The sequence below is a fragment of the Gopherus flavomarginatus genome, chromosome 20 (genome assembly GCF_025201925.1).
Source record: "Gopherus flavomarginatus isolate rGopFla2 chromosome 20, rGopFla2.mat.asm, whole genome shotgun sequence".
Taxonomy (NCBI): domain Eukaryota; kingdom Metazoa; phylum Chordata; order Testudines; family Testudinidae; genus Gopherus; species Gopherus flavomarginatus.
In genome coordinates this window covers 2158829-2182507 of record NC_066636.1, presented here as the reverse complement: position 1 = coordinate 2182507, position 23679 = coordinate 2158829, and the positions used below count along the sequence as shown (strand labels likewise).

Here is a 23679-nt window from a genome sequence, read left to right as displayed (position 1 = left end):
TCTGCAAAGCAATTCAATTGTCATACCCAGCGTCCTGGGGAGACTGTATGCTTGGAGGGGTCACTTTGGGGGGTGCTGCAGGGGTGTGTGTGTACGGGGAGGGTTTTGGGGAGGTCCTGGAGGAGGTACCTGGGGGGTACCTGAGGGGTGTTGGAGGGGGTACCTGTGGCCTCACTCTGGAGGTGGGGGGCAGTGTCACTTCCTGTTATGGTGGTGGATACAAGCCCAGGAGGCAGCACCCGCCCGTCAGTCAGCACCTTCCTTTGGGCCTCTCCCCCTGCCCAGGGCGGGGAGCTGGGGCCTGGCCTGTCACAGCAAGGAAGAATCCCAGACCTGGACATTTCCTCATATTTCAAAAAGCCGCGCGGACGGAGATCGAAGGACCAAAAAGAGGATAACGTCCAGGAGAACCCCAACATATGATCACAATACCCCTCAGGAGCCTGTCCTGGTCCTTCAAAATCCCCCCTCAGGGGCCCCATCACCCCCCCATGGTCCCTCAATATCTCCACTCAGGGGCCCCACCTTCCCCCTCATGGTCCCTCAATATCCCCCCTCGGGAGCCTCTGCCAGCCCCCCTCATGGTGCCTCAATATCCCCCCTCAGGAGCCTCACCTTCCCCCCTCATGGTCCCTCAATATCCCCCCTCGGGAGCCTCTGCCAGCCCCTCTCATGGTGCCTCAATAGTCCCCCTCAGGATCCCCAGTCACCTCTCCCCCAAATCCCTCTATATCCCCCCTCAGGAGCCCCAGCCACCCCCCTCACAGTCCCTTAATATCCCCTGTCAGGAGCTTCCGCTATCCCGCCCCCACGGTCCCTCAATATCCCCCTCCCCACTGAAAACACCAACTCCCTCCATCTCCCCATAGCTCACCCTGCTATCTCCCTCATTGCACTTCCAACCGTTCAAAGGGTTTGGGGGCCAGGGGGTGTGAGACGGGGCAGCTTCCCCCCCAGGTCTTTGTGTCACCACCATTTCTTCCCACCTTTTCCAGATTTCCTTAGTAAGGTCCCCCGGGTACAGCCCCATGGTCTCTGGCACAGCATGGGCACAATCGGGATAGACCCCTAATAGACACAGGCCCTAAGTTCCTGGCTCTGGCCCTCTCCGTCCCCTTCTCCTCCCCTCTCACAGATCTGCCTCCTCTGTGTTCTCCAGGCTCTCTTGGTCCCTGCCAGGCTCCCTCCCTTCTCTGGACATCCGGCTCCATCCTTGGGACTCTCTTCCTCATCTTCTCCCAATATCCTTCCCTTGACTCAGGAGGACTGGAGCACTCTGGAGGACTGAGACACTGATTTCAGGGTCTAGGGCAGAGGTGCTGGAACAATTTGTATAGCGGGATGCTGAGATCCATTGACTCAAACTGTAAACCTTGTATATAATGGAAACCATTTCAAGCCAGGGGGGTGTGGCAGCTCCCCCAGCTGCTCTAATTCCAGCACCTATGGTCTAGGGCAGCTCAAGACAAGAGGTCTGAGTCTGGTGGTTCGTCCTGGAGTCCCGAGCCAGCAGCAGTGACTGGACTCTCCCAGTCCCAGCTGGCTCAGAAGCATGTGGGACTCTATACACACAGATCCCTGGCTGCACAGTGGGTGACAGCAGGGCCAGTTTGTAACAACCTTACCCTGCTCTCTAATAGCTGCAGATTGGCTTAAACACAGAAGCAGGAGGTTTAATGGACTCTCCAGTTTTTTGTTAGTGTTAATTATGACTCTGGGTAGTCTTGATACCCATATAACTATCCAGTGCAAATCTGCAGGGCTGAGGGGGAGATGGAGTCAAAGCCAGGGTCCAGCTGATGCCCCTCACTCTGTGTTTTCCTAAGAGCCACAAAAATCAGATGCACAAAGTGTCAGATCCAGCTGACTGGGAGTTTATTAAAAGACAAAAGTATTGCACTAAGATCTGCAGTGATGACAAAACCACAAGCAGTGAATACACAGAGCAAAGAGATGCAATCCCATGAATTACTGACTGTGGAATATAGAGCAAATAATTTGCGATAGGCTGGTGCGTGGCATCATATGAACCAATCGTCATCAAAGCCCGACACATCGTGGTTACAAACTGCAAATCCCAGGTGAGTCTGAGCGGTGTGGGGTGATTCCCTGACGCCAGGCCAATCTAAACTCCACATTAAACAAACACGTCAGCACCAAAACCACCATCAGCAGCAGCTCAAACTGCAGCTCGGGCCCATATGAAAAATCTCACTTCAGCAATTTAACTCTTAATCCTCTGATATGGGTTTAGGAGCCAGATGCTTCCAAACCCTGCTCAGGGTACAACTTAGTTGCAGAGCCAATAACAGCCTCTAGCACAAGGACGGCAGACGGAGAAAAGAATCATTAGCAAACATCTGCTATGAGACCCATTAAACAGATCCCCAGAGCGGGTCAATGGGATTGGATCAATGGAGCTCGGTGCAATACTGGGGATCTGTACTCGGGGTTCCTAACCAAGTCTGTTTCCCTGGGGCGCAGGGACCCGCATTAGAGCAGTGTTGAGTTGAGAGCTGAGCCCATGGGAGCTCAGCAGGATACAGGTCTCAGGTCGGTGTTTTACTGCTCAGAAATCTATTTTTAATGGTGTTTTTTTAATTAATTGCGTTCACAGGCTTTAGGTTGAATTGGTCTAACCCTGCATTGAATGGCAAAGGAGAAAGGACTCAGGAAAAGAAGAAAAGCTGGAAGGAGCTGGTTCCGGTTTCAACTATTTTCTGATCACATTTTGCGCTATTACAGTTCTGATGGCTGCTCACGGTCAGATTCTGCACCGGTTTACACCGCATGCAATAGGCCACATCCTCAGCTGGTGTCAATCGCTCCATTGGACTCAAGGAATCTCCACTGGTTTACACAGAGAAAGTTAAAATATATTTTAAAACTCTTGCTTGATGCTTTTAATTAATTTAGATCAGGACCTTTTGAGCTGGTATTTGCCCTGATGCTGTCCCTCAATTATCCCAGCTGGGGCCTGGCTTAAAAAAATTGTGGGGCCAGGGAACTGTACCTCAGTTTTTCCTGTTCCTCCGCACTAGAAATACATCTTTGTATTTTAAAGCTCAAACTCTGGAGATCTTTTTCAATATTTTTTTTTCTTTGGTTGCATGAAATCAGAGTACAGAAGAATCTGTCATTGTCCTCTGGTTGGCTCCAATCTCCATCTGCCAGAGGCGTGTATCAGTTTACTGGTCTTTGTGGCTGTTATTCATTTGTTTTCTCTTCTGTCTCCAATGCCTTGATCAGGACTCTTTGGGCGTCTTCAGCGACATCATCTAAAAAGTTGTTCAGCATTCTGTATGTCACTGTGAAAGACCTCTCTGCAGCAAATATGGTCCCAACCACCGGTATCATGCTGATAAAATGTTTAGCTAAAATTAGACCCTTTCCTGCAGCCTTAGTCAGCTGCTTCTCAGCCATTTCTTCTGAAATATTTTTGGCCAGTGGGGACTTGATCACGCCCTTCAGCTCAGCGACAGACTTCCCAACCTGGCTAGCGAGTATAAAGAGGGAACTGTCATCTAGCCCAAAGCTCTCACAATACCCTCTCATGTTATCCACCAGGATGCCAACATCGCACTTCACCGAGAGAACCGGGAGAGGAACAGCAGCAATGGTGCACGACTTCAGGGCTTGTTTCCAGATCTGTCTTTGCAAAGCTTTTTTTTTCTTTTCCAAGATTGGTTTGGAAAGGTTGGGCAGGGCCAAGAGGAAAAGGAATTTCTTGTGACTTTCCAGTTCCTTCAGCAACGTTTTCTGCAGTTTGGGAGAATCGTATTTCTGAAATTCTTTGCTTGACACCAGGAAAACCTGCGGGGAGCTCATCCCTTCTCCGCACAGGTGTTCGATGCAGTCGTTTCTGATTTGCTCCAGGGTTCTCTCCTCATTGAAGCTCTTTTTGTGTTTCTCATTGTAAATGTCCAAGTCCACCTTGGAGCGCACAAAGTAAAACTTCTTCCCCATCTTATGGATCTCCTGGGCCAGTTTGGCGTGGTTGGCCCTGAACCGCTCCGAAGCAATGACGACGAAGAAGTCATAGCGATTGAATGTCACCTGCTCCAGGTAAGTGTCTGGCTGAAAAGCTGGGGTCCCGATGCCTGGCAGGTCCCAGAAGATCACATTGGGGTACTTGGAATGCCGGTACAGCATTGGTTCTTTGGTTGTCTCTACCACCCCGGTCTTAGCAGCTTCTTTGTCTTCATCTCCCAGGCCCTGGAGGGCATTGAGGAAGGACGATTTCCCAGCTCCTGACTCCCCTGTGATTGCAATGTTGAGCTCGGTGTTTTTAAACAACTCGTCAGACCTGTGCACCACATACGCTGCTCCTGAGAGGTCTCCTGCTTCGAGAGCAGCCTTGATCTCATCAGTTTCCTGCTCAGACAGACCAGGCAGTGTATTTCTGTCTTTTGAAAATTTGTTACCAGGGATAAATTTTAGTTCTTCCATCTTCCTATGGAGAAAAAATAAAAATTACACATAGTCTTTTTCCTCCCACAGAACAAAGTCATCTAGGAATTTTAATCTGCAAGGAGCAAAAAAAAGAAAAAAATTTTACTTAGTGCTAGTTACTATCTGTGGGGGGAGGGTACCGATGACTCCATTTCCCTCCCCTGGCAGCTAGCGGATAGAACAGTAGACTGGGACTCAGTGGACCTGCATTCTATTCCCACCTCTGCCAATGGTGTGCAAGTCACTGCCACGTGCCTCAGTTTCTCTATCTGTATAAGGGGGCTAATGGTAAGCACTTTAGAGCAGGAGTGGGAAAACATTTTGGCCCGAGGGCCACATCGGGGTTCAAAATTGTATGTTTCCCCATCTGTAACATGGGGATATTGAAAATGGCTTTAGACCTACCGATGGAAAAGCATGACATAAAAGTCAGGTATTCTTATTTATCATATGTGTCCTGTACTTCCTGTGGGGCTGGCACACTCTCCCCTTTGCCCAGCACCTCTGAGAGCCAACAGTTCTAGTCCGGCTCCAACCCAAGCCATGCTCCTTGGCACCCCCAGCATAGCCTGTTTGCCCAGTCTCTCCACACCACCCTCCAGCTGCTGGGCCTCCCCCTTTGAAACACCCTTTTTGAGCCTCACAGCCAGCCCAGGGTTGGCATTAAGCCTCAGGCTGCTAGTTCACCCTCGAGAGGGACAGGGTTTATTGGCTCCATTGCAAAGTCACGTCTGCCGCAGACAGATGTGTAGAGTCTTTTCCCAGATTGGGGGTAGGGGACTCTGCACCTCCACCCAATAGCTAAGGGTGACATATCTGGGTGTGAGGGGAGGGAAATGGAGGTATCCATATGTGATGCAGTAGGGACTGTCTGTGTGGGGAGTGGGAGAGCAGGGGAGGACTTTAGGAGATGGACGATGCCAGAGCCTGTAACCTGAGCTAGGTAAGGGAGGGGAAAGGTCAACACCTTTGCCCGGGAAGGGGACAAAAGAAGGGAGTGGCAGGAGGGAAGCAGTTTGAGTTTGGGCTTGGGGCTGTGTGGGCGGAATTCAGGGTATCCTAGCTAGGATCCAAGCACCCTGAAAGCCCAGAAGGACTCGGTGGAGGGGTCCTGACTGTGCCTGCAAGCTCTGCTGTAACCTGTGTTCCTGTTGTCCAATAAACCTTCTGTTTTACTGGCTGGCTGAGAGTCACTGTGGGTCCCAGGAAGAGGGGTGCAGGGCCGGACTCCCCCACACTCCGTGACAACTGGTGGCAGCGGCGGGAGATACTGCACCCCGTGGACGGCGCTTCCTGCAGTAAGTGACTGGGGAGCAGTAAAACGAAGGGGTGGTTAACCCCTGGGAGTGTGTGCCCAGTGAGAAGGACTTTGCAGTAACAGGGTCCCCCGGGGGATTGCAGCGAGCGGTCCCAGGGGCGGAGGAGTCTGCAGCTCGACCCTGGCAGAGAGGTGGTGACCTCAAGAAGGGCTGGTGCACTAGGGGTCCCCCTGGAAACCGTGGGGAGCGGCGAGCACCCCGGCCTGTGAGTGGTCAGCAGGAAGATGTATGCCAAGCGGCGCAAGTGCGACCTGCTGGAGCTGTGCAAGCAGAGGGGGCTGCACCCAGGGAGGCTCAGCAAGGACCAGCTGATTGCACAGCTGGAGCAGGGAGACCGCATGAATGAACGGAGCCCTGTCTCTGAGGGAAGCAGCCGGGCAGATGCAGCGCAGGCACCAGTGTCTGTCCCCGCTGGGAGTGGTCAGCCGGCAGACGAGGGCTTCCCGAGACCCCCCCTTCCTAGGCGTAGAGGAAGGGCGGGGAGGAGCCCAGTGTATACCGAGGGCACCGTAACACCCCCGGCCAGCAGGGGATCTGCCCAGCGAAGCCCACCCCCCAGCAGGGGATCCGCCCGGCGACGCTCGGCATCCGTGGAGCGGATGCGGCTGGAATATGAAAGGGAGCTGAGACGGGAGGAGCTCGAGTTAAAGAGGCGAGAGCTGGAGGAGAAGGCGAAACAGCGTGAACATGAGGAGAACCAGCGTAAACATGAGGAGAACCAGCGTAAACATGAGGAGAACCAGCGTAAACATGAGGAGAACCAGCGCCAGCGTGAGCGGGAGGAGAAGGAGAAACAGCGTAAACATGAGCTGGACCTGGCCCGGCTGAGGAGCAGTGAGGCTCCAGCTGCGGTGAGTGAGGGGGGACCCAAGCCTACAAAGAGCTTTGATAAGCACTTGCTGCCCCGGCGTAAGGAGGGGGAGGACATAGATACCTTCCTGACGGCCTTTGAGAATGCCTGCGAGCTGCACAGGGTTGACCCTGCAGACAGGATCGCAGTTCTCACCCCCTTACTGGACTCCACAGCCGTGGAGGTGTACAGCCGACTGAAAGGGGCGGAGGCAGGGGACTATGAACTGTTCAAACAGGCCCTGCTCCGCGAGTTTGGGCTGACTCCTGAGATGTACCGGAAAAAGTTCCGGAGCCAGCGTAAAACCCGTGAGGTCACATACCTACAACTGGTCAACCGGGTGCAGGGGTATGCCCGCAAGTGGACAGCTGGGGCCCAAACTAAAGAGGACCTGCTTGACCTATTCATACTGGAGCACCTGTACGAGCAGTGCCCGTCCGACCTGAGGCTGTGGTTGATGGACCAGAAGCCGGAGAACCCGCAGCACGCAGGCCAGCTGGCCGACCAATTTGTGGACAGTCGGGCAGGGGATGGCAGGGAGGAGTCTCGAAGGAGCAGGCCTGCCTCAACGCAGAGAGAGAGTCAACATGGGACCTCCCAAAGGGGGCCTATGGAGAACCCCCCCAAAAGGGGAACATCCAGCGGCAGGTCCCTCCGACCCACTCAAGGGGACCCACGAGATATGGGCTGCTATCGCTGTGGCCAACGAGGTCACATACGGGCCCAGTGCCCCAAGCTCAGGGACAGACCAAGCAGACCCAACCCGCAGAGGGTGGACTGGGTAAAAACCCAATCGGAGGAGGGGCTACATTCCCAGGAAAGGGGGGTTGGCAACATACCACCTATGGATGCTCCCGGTTCCGGGTTTTTGGTTTACCGGGTGGGCGCGGGGCTGCCCCTCCGGAAAGAGTGCATTGTTTCCCTGGAAGTGGATGGGAGGAAGGTCACTGGGTACTGGGACACGGGCGCAGAGGTGACGCTGGCCCGGCCCGAGGTGGTGGCCTCAGATCGGATGGTGCCCGACACCTACCTGACCCTGATGGGCGTGGGCGGGACCCCATTCAAGGTACCCGTGGCAAGGGTACACCTGAAATGGGGGGCCAAGGAGGGCCCCAAAGATGTGGGGGTACACCAATATTTGCCCACTGACGTGTTAATGGGAGGGGACCTTGAGGACTGGCCTAGTAACACCCAGAGTGCCCTGGTCGTGACTCGTAGTCAGAGTCGGCAAATGGCACTGCACCCCGAAAACGGGGAAGGTACTCGACCTGAGGTGCAGGACCCTAACTCAGGGAGCGGGGAACGCCCAGGGGCACGGTGCAGAGAGGCTGCGGCCTCAGACCCAGCCAGCCAGAGAGAGCCGGTCCCCATTCCTGTCCCAGCTGCTGAGTTCCAGGCCGAGTTGCAGAAAGATCCCTCCTTGCGGAAGCACAGGGACCGGGCTGACCTTAGTGCGGTACAGACCATGAGGAGAGGTTGCAAGGAGAGGTTCCTGTGGGAGAAGGGGTTCCTGTACCGAGAATGGGCTCCCCCAGGGGAAGTAGAGTCATGGGGGATCAGGAGGCAGCTGGTGGTTCCCCAGAAGTTCCGTCACAAGCTGTTGTACCTGGCCCATGACATCCCTCTCGCAGGGCACCGGGGAATCCGGCGCACCAGGCAGAGGCTGCTACAGAACTTTTACTGGCCTGGGGTCTTTACCCATGTCCGACAGTACTGCCAATCCTGTGACCCCTGCCAGAGGGTGGGGAAGGCCCGGGACAAGGGGAAAGCGGCTTTGAGGCCTTTACCCATCATAGAAGAACCTTTCCAGAAGGTGGCCATGGACATAGTGGGACCTCTCAGCAAGATGACCCGGTCAGGGAAGAAATACATCCTGGTGGTGGTGGATTTTGCCACTCGCTACCCCGAGGCGGTGGCCTTGTCCTCTATCGAAGCAGACACAGTGGCAGATGCGCTGCTGACAATTTTCAGCCGGGTGGGGTTCCCCAAGGAGGTCTTAACGGACCAGGGGTCCAACTTCATGTCGGCCCTGCTCCGGTCCTTATGGCAGAAATGTGGGGTCCAGCACAACTGGGCCTCAGCGTATCACCCCCAGTCCAACGGGCTGGTAGAAAGGTTCAACGGGACGCTGAAGATGATGCTAAAAACATTTATGAACCAGCATCCGCAAGATTGGGACAAGTACTTACCTCACCTGCTGTTTGCGTACAGGGAGGTACCCCAGGAATCTACCGGGTTTTCACCTTTCGAACTGTTGTATGGAAGGCGGGTGAGGGGCCCCTAGACCTGATGAGGGACGAATGGGAGGGGAAGGCCTCTCCCGAGGGAGAGTCAGTGGTGGAGTATGTCCTGACCTTCCGGGAAAGACTGGCCGAGCTCATGGGCCTGGCCAGGGAGAATCTGGCCCGAGCCCAGAGGAGGCAGAAGGTCTGGTATGACCGCACAGCACGAGCCCGTACCTTCGCCACCGGGGATCAGGTGATGGTTCTTATCCCCGTGAGGAGAAACAAACTCCAGGCCGCCTGGGAAGGGCCCTTCAAGGTTATCAAGCAACTGAATGAGGTAAACTATGTGGTGGAGCTGTCAAACCGGGCACATCACCGTCGGGTGTACCATGTGAACATGATGAAACCATACTATGACAGGGGGAATGTGGTGTTGGCCGTGTGTGGACATTGGGAGGGGCAGGGAGATGACCCCTTAGTGGATCTATTCCCTGGGACAAAAGCTGGTTCCCCCCTGGAGGCGATTCCCCTCTCTGAGCAACTGACCCCGGGCCAGCACGCTGAGATCAGAGGGGTGCTGCATCTGTACCGACAGCTGTTTTCCAACCAGCCTGGACGCACTAATTTGACTGTCCACCGGGTGGAGACGGGGTCACACCCCCCTATAAGATGCTCCCCTTTTCGGGTCACTGGTAAAACTGCCCAGGATCTTGAAAGAGAGGTCAGGGACATGCTGGCTTTGGGGGTGATCCAGCCGTCTTCCAGCCCTTGGGCCTCGCCAGTAGTGCTGGTTCCCAAGAAGGATGGGTCAATCCGGTTCTGTGTGGACTATCGAAAGCTCAATGCCATCACCGTATCTGATGCCTACCCTATGCCCAGGCCTGACGAGCTCCTAGACAAGCTGGGAGGTGCACGGTACCTCACCACTATGGATCTTACCAAAGGCTACTGGCAAGTGCCGCTGGACGCAGATGCCAGGCTGAAATCGGCCTTTATCACCCCTCTGGGGCTCTATGAGTTTTTGACCCTGCCCTTCGGCCTCAAGGGAGCGCCGGCCACCTTCCAGCGCCTGGTGGATCAGCTACTGAGGGGGATGGAGAGTTTTGCCGTGGCGTATATTGACGACATCTGCGTCTTCAGCCAGACCTGGGAGGACCACGTGTCCCAGGTTAAACAAGTCCTGGACCGACTCCGGAAGGCTGGGTTAACAGTAAAGGCTGAGAAGTGCAAGGTGGGGATGGCTGAAGTATCTTACGTGGGCCATCGGGTGGGGAGCGGCTGCCTGAAGCCGGAACCAGCCAAGGTGGAGGTGATCAGAGACTGGCCTGCTCCCCAAACCAAAAAGCAGGTCCAGGCCTTTATTGGGATGGCGGGGTACTATCGAAGGTTCGTGCCCCACTTCAGTGCCATAGCCGGCCCCATCACTGAACTGTGCAAAAAGGGGAAGCCAGACAAGGTGATCTGGACTGAGCAGTGCCAGGAGGCTTTCCGGGCGCTGAAGGAGGCTCTGGTTAGCGACCCAGTTCTGGCAAACCCAGATTTTGACAAACCCTTTATGGTGTTCACCGATGCCTCAGACACGGGACTGGGGGCGGTGTTAATGCAGGAGGATGAAAAGGGGGAGAGACACCCTATCGTGTACCTGAGTAAGAAGCTGCTACCCCGGGAACAAAGCTACGCGGCCATCGAGAAGGAATGCCTGGCCATGGTGTGGGCCCTTAAGAAGCTAGAGCCATATCTCTTTGGGCGACACTTCACCGTGTACACCGACCACTGTCCCCTGACCTGGCTGCACCAGATGAAAGGAGCCAACGCCAAGCTCCTGAGGTGGAGCCTGCTCCTGCAGGACTATGACATGGACGTGGTCCATGTGAAGGGAAGTGCCAACCTGACAGCGGATGCGTTGTCCCGTAGAGGGGACCCTGAACTTCCCCAGGTCACTGGGCAGAGTGACCCCGCTCAATTCAGTCTCGAAGGGGGGAGAGATGTGATGCAGTAGGGACTGTCTGTGTGGGGAGTGGGAGAGCAGGGGAGGACTTTAGGAGATGGACGATGCCAGAGCCTGTAACCTGAGCTAGGTAAGGGAGGGGAAAGGTCAACACCTTTGCCCGGGAAGGGGACAAAAGAAGGGAGTGGCAGGAGGGAAGCAGTTGGAGTTTGGGCTTGGGGCTGTGTGGGTGGAATTCAGGGTATCCTAGCTAGGATCCAAGCACCCTGAGAGCCCAGAAGGACTCGGTGGAGGGGTCCTGACTGTGCCTGCAAGCTCTGCTGTAACCTGTGTTCCTGTTGTCCAATAAACCTTCTGTTTTACTGGCTGGCTGAGAGTCACTGTGGGTCCCAGGAAGAGGGGTGCAGGGCCGGACTCTCCCACACTCCGTGACACCATATCCTCCCCCCACAGGCACCCCCCATCCCTTCAAGTCCTCCCCATTCTGGTGTCCCCTCTGCTGCCTCCCCGGTCAGGGGCAGGGACCCACAAATCCTCACCTTCCCCATGCAGTGCCCAGCCATGGGGCAGAGCCTCCAGACTCCCCCTTGCTGCCCATTCCCCCCGATTCTGCTGCTTCAGGTCAGAGCTGCGCAGTAGGAGATATTGGAGGAGGGTTCAGCTGTGCCCATCCAAAGCCCTGTGTCTTCATGGGCCCCCATCTCTGTCCCTCCTTCCAAAAATGCCCTCGCTGACTCCACTTCTGTCCCTGCCTCCTCTTCCCTGATCCTCAGCCCTGACAATGCCTGCCCCACCCCCAGGCCCAGGGTATGCTGGGCAGGCAGAGAGATGGGAGACAAGGATGGAGAGAACCGGGCTGTGGGCCATGGGGTTCTGGAAAATGATCTTTCAAAAAAAGCCAAGGAAATGGACTGCCCCCAAAGTTTGTAGGTGCAGCATTAAGGTGGCCTGGAGGTGCCCTTCCAGAATATGGAAAGTGGCTAAACATAAACCTCTGACAATCGGGACGTGATGAGTTAAAATGCTCAGGGAGGGGGCGTAGCAGAGGTGAGCTGGGGTGGCCCTGCGGTAGCTCCCCCCCAAACTTGAGGCATCCCCCCCGCGGCAGCTCCCCACCCCAGCTCACCTCTGCTCCACCTCCTCCCTGAGCACACTTCCCCTGCTCTAATTCTCCTCCCCTCCCAGGCTTGTGGCACCAAACAGCTGGGGTGGGGAGCTGCCGCACAGCTCCCTGGGCCGGGGGGCGGGGAGCTGATGCGGGGGGGGTGCCTCAGGGCAGGGGGGAGCTGCGGCAGGGCTCCTCTCCCCAGCTTACCTCTGCTATGCCCCCTCCGCGAGCACGCCATCGCTGCTCCACTTCTCCCACCTCTCAAGCTTGTGGTGCCAATCAGCTGTTTGGCTCTGCAAGCCTGGGAGGGGAGGAGAATTAGAGCAGGGGCAGCATGCTGGGGAGGAGGTGGAGCAGAGGTGAGCTGGGGTGGGGAGCTGCTGCACGGCTCCCCGCGGGGGGAGCTGCCTTGAGGGGGTCGCCTCATGGCGGAGGGGGGTTGGGGAGTGGGGGTTGGGGAGTGGCCACAGGGCTCGGGAGGCACAAGGTGGAAGTTTCACCTAGGGCGCAAAACTTCCTTGCACCGGCCCTGCACACCCGCAAAGCTACCCGCTTATCCCCCTTCACTCTGTCTTCACACTCTCCTCTGCCATTGTGCCTACAAACAGCCTGACAATGGTTAGGGAGCGGAGGTGCTCAGATCCCTCCCCACCCATCTCTCATGCTGACAAACAGTGATGTGCATGTAAGCAGAGTCTGCTCTACCCTGACGTCTGGTGGTGAATTATGGCGAGTGTGGAAAAGAATTTCAGGGCTGATCGTGTTTGCATAGGCACACCCACCCCACCTGGCATAGCCCATGGCAGCCTGGGATGGTTGCTTTGGCAGCTGTGGGATCCCCAATTTCTTTGTGGTTGGGGCGGAAGGAGTGGAGCGTTGTCACCCTGACTGTGTGGATGAGGAACTGTGAGATTGCTTTGTGATAGGGAGTCTCGCCATCAATTGAGTGGCACTTAGACAAGGGAGTGGGCTCCTTGTGGGAGCCAGAAGCACCAATTGCACCTTCTCCTCTCTCCACAGTTGAATATTGGAGCTGATTTTTGAATCCTTTAAGAATCTAAGTTACAGGTTAGTGAACTGAACTCATTAAGAGCTGAAATCTCTAAAGAGCTGTGCTAACTAGTGGGGGAGCCTGAAGCTATATTGCAGAACAGAGCAGCTGGTGGAGTGGAGCAATTTGTGGGATGGTTGGAGCGGCCCATGGAGCGAGCAGAGTTTAGCAGTTTGTGGGGACAGCTGGAGTGGATCACGGGACGGCTGGTGGAGCAGAGCAGCTGGTGGAGCAGTGCGGAGCTGAGCAGTTTGTGGGGAAGGTGGAAGCAGAATCTCACAGAGAGGCAGGGCAGTCTGCCCCGGACCATGTAAGGTGCCCCTTTCTACCCAGGCTGGTGGAGGGAAAACCCCTGCAGATAGACTTTTGAACTCTGCAGCTGCACTGACCCTGGACAGAGACTTTTGGGTTGCGGGACTTTTGGGACTGTGGGTGATATTTGGGTTGTTGGACTCTTGGGACATTTGAGGTATTGGACTTTGGAGTCTTGGGGTGATTTTTGGGTTGCTGGACTCTTGGGACATTTGAGGTATCGGACTTTGGAGTCTTGGGGTGATTTGGGGGTTGCTGGACTCAAGAGCCCAGGGAAAAGGACACGGCCTAGTTGAGATGTTTTCCCAATTTAATGCTACGTTGTTTATCTCATGTTATTAAACATTTTCTGCTACACCAAGACTCTGTGCTTGCGAAAGGGGAAATATTGACTCTTTGAGGTACCCAGGGGTGTGTGTAAGATTTTCCCAGGTCGCTGGGTGGGGGCTAGAGCTGGTTTTGCATTACATTGTTGGGAGGGGATCCCTATGTACTGAACTCGGCCCTTGCGGCTATCAACTCGGCCTGGCAGAAGGATTTCACAAGCATGATGGAAATGGCTATGTGTTCACACAACACGTCTTTAATATCACGCTAACACAACGCAATTACCCCTAATATCATGTTGGTTACCCACATCCAGCTAACACCCTGCTAAATGTTTCCAGGCCTGATACTCATTTCAGCTAAGGCTTTGGCCTCTTCCCACTGCCAGATCAACGTAAAGTGCCCTTAATGGCAATGGGAATCAGGGCCTGAGCGTTTGGTTACCACGTGTTCTAACGCTGTGTAACCTCCCAGCGCAGAGCAGCCCCAGGACAGACACTGGTTACGGACTATGAAATATGGTGCACATCAATAGTGTCGTGGTGGTGACATGGGCCAATCATCCTCTGAGCCCAACTCAGGTTAGTCTGAGCCATGATAGTGATTCCTGGACACCCAGAAAACCAAAACTCTGCATGAGAAAACAAGCAGGTAACTGCAGCTCCAATCACAGGAGCTGCCTCTGGGGTCGCTCTGCTCTGATAGCTTTCCTGGACTATTATATTGGCGGCCTAGTGGCTTAGGTCCAGATTCTGGTATGTGCTCACATACACTCTGGAAATCCCTTTGACTTCACTGTAAGTCAGGGCCAAATTTAGTGCAAGCTCTGCACTGTTCTCTTTATTCACAGGAAAGGTTAAACGTTCCACAAAGGGACACTTTGTTATGCAGGTGGTTAGACGAGGTGATCCTAATGGTCCCTTCTGGCCTTAAACATCGATGGAGTTTCAGCCACTTCAGGCCTGAAATTTAGATGTGGTTCATTTTACAAAAATTTCAAATCCTAATCTCTACAGAAATGGGTTCATGAGATTGTGTGAAGCACATTATTCAGGGCAAAGAGTTTGATTTGGATTTCAAGATTTCCCTGCTTTGCTGGTATCCAAACATCACCACCTTGTGCTAGTGCATGAGAGCCTAAGAAAGAAAGTGACTCAGTGCACTGCAAAAAGTAAAAGGCCAGATCTTGACTTCAGTCCAGCTGGAAATAGACAAAATATTTTAACGGTGAGGGTGATTAACCATTGGAATAAGTAATCAAGGGTTGTGGCGGATTCTGTAGCCCTGGGAATTTTAAAATCAAGACTGGATGTTTCTCTAAGAGATCTGCTCTAGGAATTGTCATGAGGCAGCTCTCTGGCCTGTGTTCTGCAGGAGATCAGGCTTGGTCATCACAATGGTCCCTTTTGACCTTGGAATCTATGACTCTGTGAAATTTACACTAACTTTTTGCCATATGAGGGTATGGCCCCAGCAGCTTAAATAATGAAAACTGGAGTATGTCTTAAAACTTGTGTCAGGTATTATTACTGTCGAGGTTATCTCTATCCCAGACTTTTCAGGTTCGTTATCTGACCGCAAAAGACAAACAACCCAGCAAGATCCAAATACCAAGTTCTTTATTAATGCATGCACACATCAACAAAGAAAAAGCCCATTTTCCACACAGAACCAGCCCCCCTTCTGCAGATTCAAACTGTTTTATTAGCTGCTCTGTCGCGTCATCACTGTACCTCCCCAGTTATACTTTCCCAGCATACAAGAGAAAAACAAAGAGCAACTGTTATTTCTTGATAAGCTTCAAAAAGGTACAAGTTGCTTCACAAAGTGTCTGCAAGCATTTTCCCCAGACTCTGCAAGCACGCTGGTATCTAGCAAGGTCATAAATTTGGCCTGTCTACCCCAGTCAGTAAACTTTTCAGTAGGCCTTGCTGTGTTATTGCTTAGCAAAACAGGCCATCAAGGCAAACTCATCATTACTAAATAACATAGAGCAAAGTTTCGTTACACAGTATTTGTTCTGAGAGTCTTTCCCTTCGGAGCGTTTAACAGAAATTGTGGGATCAGAGACCTTTACCTCAATTTTACCCATTTTCCTACTTTAGGAAAGAATATTTGTTTTTAAAATACACCAAAGTCTGGAGATCTTTTTTTTTGACAGTTTCTTTTTTGCACTGTATTTGAGAATGAAGGGAAATGTCACCTCCCCCTCGGCTGACTCTGATCTCCAGCTGCCATGAGATATCAGGTACGTTCCTCTTTTGTGGCTGTTGTTAATCTCTTTTCTCAGCTCCCTCCAAAGCCCTTTTCAGGACTCTTTGAGCATCTTCTGCAACGTGAGCCACAAACGTACGCAGCAATCTGCCTGTGACTCTGTAAGATGTCACTGCTGCTATCGCAGTACCAATCCCTGGGATCATGCTGATGAAATACTTAGCTATCATCATAACTTGCCCTGTAGCCTCTTTCAGAAGCTTGAAAACCTCATCTCTTGATCTGTCTTTGGCCAGCAGGAATTGTATCACAGTCCTCAGCTCACTAGACTTGCCCATGGGCTTTTCAAGGGCTCTGAGGGAATAGTCGTCCAGGCCAAAGCTCTCACAGAACTTAGTCACGTTATCCACCAAGATGCCAACATCCCACCAAACAGAGAGAAATGGGAGAGGAATAGTAGCGATAGCACCTGAGTTAAAGGCTTGCTTCCAGATCTGCTGCTCCAGGGCTTCTTTCTTCCAGTTTAAGGGTTGTTCAGAAGTTCTGAGCAGGACATGAAAGATGGCATGTCTCCTGTGAGTGTCAAGTTCATTCGAAAAGGTCTCCTGAAGTTGGGGAGCATCGTACTTTTCAAAGTCCCATCTCGACACCAGAAAAACCTGTGGGGAAAGGATGTCTGCTTCTTGCAGGTTCCTGATGCAATCGTTTCTGATAGTCTGCAGGACTGTCTCCTCCTTGACCTTCGTTTTTCCTTTTCTTTCACTGCGCAGGTCCATGTCCACCTTGGAGCGGACAAAGTAAAACTTCTTCCCCATCCTCTGTATCTCCTGGGCCAGGCTGGCATCCGACTCTCGGAACCGCCCTGCTGTGATAATGATGAAGAAATCATAGTGAGCAAAATCCACCTTCTCCACATATGTGTTTGTTGGATAATTTGGTGTCCCGATCCCAGGCAGGTCCCACATCGTGACATTTGGGTGCTTGGGATGCGGATAAGGAGTTGGCTCCTTTACTGATTCTATCACCTCGGTCTCAGCTGCACCTTCATCATCGTCAGCTAGGTTTCTTATGGCATTGATGAAAGATGACTTGCCAGAGCCCTGCTCTCCGGTGATGGCAACGTCAAGCTTGGTGTTTTTTAACAACGCATCAGATTTCTTCACCACCGCGATGGCTTCAGCAAGGTTTCCTGCACAGACAGCAGCCTGGAATTCTTCATATTCCTCATGGGACAGACCATTAAGGTTATTTCCCCATTCTAAAAATAAATCTGCCCAGAAACTTCTTGTACCTGCCATTTTCCTGGGGAAAGAAACACCAATTCCAGCCATGATCAGTTCTTTGTGCCCAGAGACAATTTATTAACCTGCACACAGTAAACATATAGAGATATCTCCTATTAGTGCGCACATAAACCCACCAAGTTATAAGAAAAGGATCTTTGGTTACAAATTGTAAGAAGTCAAATAATCTACGGATAACTTCTCAGAGTGGCCAGCAAGGAAGGGTTCATTTCCACGTACCCTGATTCGCAGCGCCCCAATGTGACACTGGAGGGTGCTCTGCCGCAGGGCATGTTTTGAGTGGTAGGAGAGGCCGTGTGCCCCTCAGTGCTGACCCCTGTGCCCAGCCCAGCGCTGTGCAGCAGAGAGCAGGGGGAGGGGCTCAATCGGGTGTCATCTCCCCGAAGAGTCAGTGCTGATCCTGAAGTCCCAGTGTGGTGCTGGGAGGCGCTGTCCTGCACAGAACAAGGGGGGGACAGAATCCCCTCAAAGTCAGAGCTGACTTGAGTGCACCTGCATGTTGTCAGAGAGAGCTCGTCTGCAGGGACAATCCTTGGTGGGGGAAATGCAACACTTTTAAGTTTCTGAAATAACAGGAAATCTTTCCACTGTCCAAGAAACTGAACCTGGTCTGACCCTGTGATTTTGAGTCTCAACTTAATTTCCTTGGTTCTGTGGGTCTGGACTTGGAGAATAGCATGGGAGAGACTTTTGGCCCCTCTGTTTTCCCCATAAGCTGAATCCTGTGTCAAGGTCAGCTCTCATGTGGGGACACATAGAATGAATTCTCAATTAACATAAGAACCGCCAGACTGGATCAGAACAAACGTCCATCTGCCCCAGTCTCCTGTCTTCCACAGTGGCCAGTGCCAGGTGCCGAAGAGGGAATGAACAGAACAGGGAAGCAGCACGTGACCCATCCCCTGTAGAGCAGCCCCAGCTTCTGGCAATCAGCACGTTACGGCTATGGCTACCCTACAGATGTGGAGAAATTGGAGAGGGTCCAGAGAAGAGCAACACGAATAATTAAAGGTCTTGAGAACGTGACCTATGAGGGAAGGCTGAAGGAATTGGGTTTGTTTAGTTTGGAAAAGAGAAGACTGAGAGGGACATGATAGCAGTTTTCAGGTATCTAAAAGGGTGTCATCAGGAGGAGGGAGAAAACTTGTTCACCTTAGCCTCCAATGATAGAACAAGAAGCAATGGGCTTAAACTGCAGCAAAGGAGGTTTAGGTTGGACATTAGGAAAAAGTTCCTAACTGTCAGGGTGGTTAAACACTGGAATAGATTGCCTAGGGAGGTTGTGAAATCTCCATCTCTGGAGATATTTAAGAGTAGATTAGATAAATGTCTATCCAGGATGGTCTAGACAGTATTTGGTCCTGCCATGAGGGCAGGGGATTGGACTCAATGACCTCTTGAGGTCCCTTCCAGTCCTAGAGTCTATGAGTCTATGAACTGCAAACAAAATTCCTCCAGCCCTTAACTTTTGCATGGAAAAACAGGTGCGGGCCTGGCACGTGGAGCTGTTTAGCTGGCAGCCATCTGACATCAGCTCAAAAGCTGGTCTCCCTCCCCCACGCAGGTTGATCCAATACAAGATATTAGCTCACCCACTGTGTCTCTCTGAAGTGGGAGTGGCCCTGCTATTGTGGGGAACTTTCCTGGCTTCTCCTCTGCCCTGGTGGAATAGGACAGTGACAGAGTCTGAGTCACTCCCTTCACCCGGAAAGTGGCCTGCCCTCAAGGGCTCCCCTTCCTCCCTCCTGAGCAGTAGAGTCCTCATAACCCCAACAAGGCTGGGTCTGGGATCCCGGGGGGGGGGGACTGAACCCTCAGTCTCACCATGGTCACTCAGGGCAGGGGATGGGGTGTCCCCACCTTGGAGTACTCCCTGCACACTGGACACCTCCCTGGCCCCCTGATCCCTGCGTTACGTTCAACTCAAATACAACTTATTAAACACCAACTGTAAGCAAAATAAGGAAGAAATGGAAAGTGTTAAAGGAACAAGTGACACCCCCCCTCTGGGCACGGGGACACCACAACCCGCTGTCTCTGGCACATGAGATAAGTTCACTATCTGCTCCTCACATGTCCCAGGCCTGTCTCCCATGCCCTGCATGAGCTGCAGCGTCACTGTGGTTCGACCCTCCTCTGGCGATGTCACACGCCCTCAGCAGCTAGGGGACAGGAGCTCTCTTCCCACCATCAGCCCCCTGGCATTTAGCATCATTTTCTTCCTTTGTCACCTTGTCCCAGGTGAAAAAATGTAAAATGAAATCAGCAAGAGTAGGGAAACCTCCCATTTCCCACAGTTATATCCCTCTGCTGGCCACGCCTGTGCGTTGGGTCGCTCAGACAATTCAACACACGGGCTCCCCAGAAAAGCCTCCCCATACAATCAAACAATGGGCCGGCTCCCCTCCCCCACTGCCCCCTTGCTCCTCCAGGCAGAGGAAGCACAAACAGAAGCCTGCATGTGTGGGGGTGGCTGGTCCCCAGGGGGCCCCCAAAGCTGCGTGTGCCTAAAGTGAAAGGAAGGGGTGAGTGGGTCAAATGTGTCCAACCCCCAACAGCAAGTTCCCCTGTCCTGTGGCAGCATCGTGGGGCAGCCGATCTGGGGACGTACCTTACACAGCGTGTGCTGAGGAACTGTCCTTTACGGTCCAGGTGCCCCTGATGGGTGGGGTCAGGGAATCACTCTTTGCTGCTGGAACAAATTCAGCCCTTAGGAGAAAAATCCCCAGGAATTTGCTTCAGGGGGCGAAACAAGGAGAAGGGACTGTTCTGTACTGATTAAGTAGTTTCTTGTTTTGGTGAGGCGCGGGTCAGGGCTGAGCAGGGAGAGGTTGCTTCAATCCTGGGGCAGAACAGGATTCACCCCTCCCATTCTGGCAACAGATCCTAGATGAACCCTGTTCAGTTTCTGTTATTTTCCCCTGTGTGACTGGCCGGTGAATGTAACGACAGTGCAAACCACCACCTGTGGGAGAAGCTGCTCTCCTTTTCTGCAGTCCGCCCGGCCCAAGGCATTTTCCATGTGCGCTGCCCCAGGCACCCTGTGTCACACCCCAAAATATGTATTTTTCTAAAGAATTAAAACTCCTTTTCATCTTCTCCAGTTGAAAAATTGGATTTTTTTTTTAATTTGGAAAAGTCTTCCCTTCCCTCACCCACCCACGCACCCACGTTTGCAGATTTTGTAAACTCATTATGGGGATCTCATATCAGAGGGGTAGCCGTGTTAGTCTGGATCTGTAAAAGCAGCAAAGAGTCCTGTGGCACCTTATAGACCAACAGACGTTTTGGAGCATGAGCTTTCGTGGGTGAATACCCACTTCATCAGATGCATGTAGTGGAAATTTCCAGGGGCAGGAATATATATGCAGGCAAGCTAGAGATAATGAGATTAGTTCAATCAGGGAGGATGAGGCCCTGTTCTAGCAGTTGAAGTGTGAAAACCAAGGGAGGAGAAACTGGTTCTGTAGTTGGCAAGCCATTCACAGTCTTTGTTTAATCCTGAGCTGATGGTGTCAAATTTGCAGATGAACTGAAGCTCCGCAGTTTCTCTTTGGAGGCTGGTCCTGAAGTTATTTTGCTGCAGGATGGCCACCTTAAGGTCTGCTATAGTGTATGTGTAGTGCTATGGGGATCTCATTATTTTGTTTGTTATACCTCAGCGAGGTTGGGGGGGCTGTCTCCATACCCCTGGAAGGGGCAGGGCTGGGGGCTAGCCTCCCCCAATCAGCCCTTCAGCGCTGCCAGGCGTGCGCCGCCCAGGGCTCTGGCAGCAATTAAAAGGGCTCGGGTCTCTGGCTGTTACCATGTAGCAGTGGCAGTGACCGGGAGCCCCGAGCCCTTTTAAAGCAGTGGGGCCCAGGGCACCTTCCCCTTCATCCCCCCATGGACAGGTCTGTGCACAATAAAAGATTCTCCGTTGGCTGCACCTTGCAAACGCATTCACACCAGTGCAAAGTGGGTGTACAACTCCACCGAGCCGGAATGGCAGCAGTCTAGACCCTTTTTGCACTGGTGTAAATGACAACACAACATGGAGCAGGACCCAGTGCCTGATCTCAGCATGTCTCCAAAAGGGGGAGACAGCTTGGAAGGGGAACAATTTCCCATGTTTCTCTCTGTGCAGCAGGCAGGGGTTGGGGACAGAGAGTTCAGGGTTTCAGGTATTTGCTCTACTTGGCAGAGTGCTGAGGAAGGGGCTCCCAGGCTGCCCTGGGGAGAAGAGAAGAGGACCTGCAATGGCTGAGGAAGGAATGATTCACTCTGCAGCTGTGCAGAGAGAACGAGGTTAATCTAGGATCTGTTCCCAGACTGGGAGGGACAAATCCTGTTCTACCCCAGGGTACGGGAAGCCTCGCCCTGCTCAGCCCTGACCCGCGCCTCGCTAAAACCGAAAACTCTGTAATCATTAGAGAAAAGTCCGTCCCTTCTCCTTGTTCCAGTCCCTGAAGCAAAGTCCAGAAGAGTTTCCCCCTGATTTTGTTCCAGCAGCAAAAATTGGTTCCCCGACCCGCCAGGGGCTCCAGGTCCAGGAAGGACGGTGCAACAGCACATGCTGCATAAGGTACGTCCCCGGATTGGCCACACCACGATGCTGCCAGAGGACAAGGGAGATTGCCATTGGGTGTTGGATGCTCTGCAACCACTAATGGTTTCCTTTAGCTTGAGGCACAGGTAGTTTATGGGGTTCCTGCGTTCTCTTGGGGTCCAGTCACCCCTGCACATGGGGGCTTCTGTTTGTGCTTCTCCTGCCTGGAAGACCAAGGGGTGGTGGTCAAGGGGAGCCGGCCCATGGTCTGATTTTATTTGGAGGTTTTTCTGGGGAACCCTTTTGTTGAATTGTCTGAGCAAGACAACGCATGGGTGTGGCTGGCAGAAGTAGGGGGCTCTTGGCCACTCACTGAGCTGTAGTGGGGTGTTTTTTTATTTTTTTGTTAGCCGTCACCCAATACCAAATGAAGGGGAAGGGCGGATGAGGCGTCAGGATCCTGCGACTGACAGTCCCCGAGACCAAGGGGGAGAGGGCAATGCTACAGGTCAGCCTGATTGGCAGGGCTGCAGGCCAATGAGGGAATCAGGAGCCCAAGGTCCCGTCCTCTGTGTGAGCTGGGGCAGGGCAGAGCTAAGGGGAGAGCAGCAGCCAGAACCAGAAGAGGAGGAGTCGGGGGCTGAGCAGGAGCGGTGCAGACCAGCCATGCCAATGGGGTGTCAGGGATGAGGTGCAGGGGGAGTTGGGGGCCAGAGCTGGGACAGTGGGCACCAGCCCTGCCACCTGTAACCCCGCAGCCAAGCGCCATGAGCGGCTGGGGGGCTCTGGGCAGAGGCCCAGAGCAGGGAGATGTCACCAGACATGAGACCTTGCAGACTGGACTCAAAGGGGGGATGTGGGCCTGACGGGGGGGCTGATGCTGGGGAGCAAGATCCTTCCCCCTGGAAACTGAGGGCGGGTGGGCACTGCCAGAGCAGGGTCTGACTATGGTGTCACCACAGTGCAGCCAGGGCTGGGAGGAAGGCCTGAGATGTGGGGAGAACAGGTGGTGAACTTTCTTTACATCCCAGAGATGGCTGGCTGTGGTGTCCCCATGCCCATAGGGTGGGATTCCTGTTCCTTTAACCTTTTTTTTCCTCTTCTATTTCTTACAGTTGCTGTTTAATAATTGTATTTGGGTTGAATTTAATGCACTGATCAGGGGGTCTGGGAAGTGGCCAGAGTGGAGACAGGATCCTGGAGTGGGGACATCCTAACCCCTGTCCTGTGTGACCACGATGAGAGTGGGGTTTCAGGCCCTCAGGGATCCTGGGCCCAGCCTTGTCAGGGTTACGGGGACTCTGCTGTGCGGGAGGGCAGAAGGGGAACCCCCGAGGGCAGGCCGGCCTCCAGGTACCGGGAGCTGGAGCGAGGACTCAGATCCTTTCACTATCTGACACCGCCAGGACAATGCAGAAGCCAGGAAAGTTCCCCACAACAGTGGGACCACCCCCCGGCTTACCTAACGTTTGAGAGAGACAAGGTGGGAGAGCTAATATCTCTTACTGGACAAACTTCTACTGGGGAAAGAGACAAGCTTTTGAGCTGCTGTTGGATGGTTGCCGCTAAAAGGCTGCTCCTGCCAGGCCCTCGCCTGTACTGCCTTGCAAGTGTAAGCAGGGGATGGTCCTGCTATTGTGGGGAACTTTCTTGGCTTCTGAACTACCCCGGCGAAGTGGGCGAGCGGAAGGATCTGAGTCCTCCCTCACACTTCCTTTATCCAGAGGCCTCCCTGACCTTGAGGACTCCCCTTCCACTCTCCTGTCCGGCAGAGTCCTTGTAACCCTGACAAGGCTGGGCCCAGGATTTCTGGGGGGCTCGACCCTCAACCCTGCTGTGGTCTCCGGGGTGCTCTCTCTGCACTGGGCACCTCCCTGACCCTGATCATTTCATACAACTTAAAGCAAATACAAGTTATTTAATCAACAATTAATTTAAAAACAAATAAGGAAACAAGGTTAAAGGGAAACACATCACGTTGCTCTGTGGCAGGGAACATCACAAACAGTGTCTCTGGACATCAGGGCACTTCACAGTCTGA

The 23679-nt window shown here is 53.3% G+C and overlaps 1 protein-coding gene across 4 annotated transcripts; it reads right to left on the bottom strand.

Annotated features, from left to right (window-relative positions):
• Positions 1-1853: 1853 nt before the first annotated feature.
• On the bottom strand, positions 1854-22270 carry LOC127038018 (interferon-inducible GTPase 5-like). 4 transcript variants are annotated; one of them, XM_050930343.1, is made up of 2 exons: positions 19722-22270; positions 1854-4453 (listed from the first exon to the last, which is right to left on the bottom strand). In XM_050930343.1, the coding sequence occupies exon 2, from the start codon at positions 4447-4449 to the stop codon at positions 3208-3210; it is 1242 nt and encodes a 413-aa protein (XP_050786300.1). In that variant the 5' UTR covers positions 4450-4453; positions 19722-22270; the 3' UTR covers positions 1854-3207. The 4 variants fall into 4 exon arrangements, with proteins under 4 accessions (XP_050786300.1, XP_050786301.1, XP_050786299.1 ...); XM_050930344.1 differs by lacking the exon at positions 19722-22270 and adding an exon at positions 12110-12148; XM_050930342.1 differs by lacking the exon at positions 1854-4453 and adding an exon at positions 15195-17172 and having other exon boundaries at positions 19722-22265.
• Between the last annotated feature and the right edge of the window lie 1409 nt (positions 22271-23679).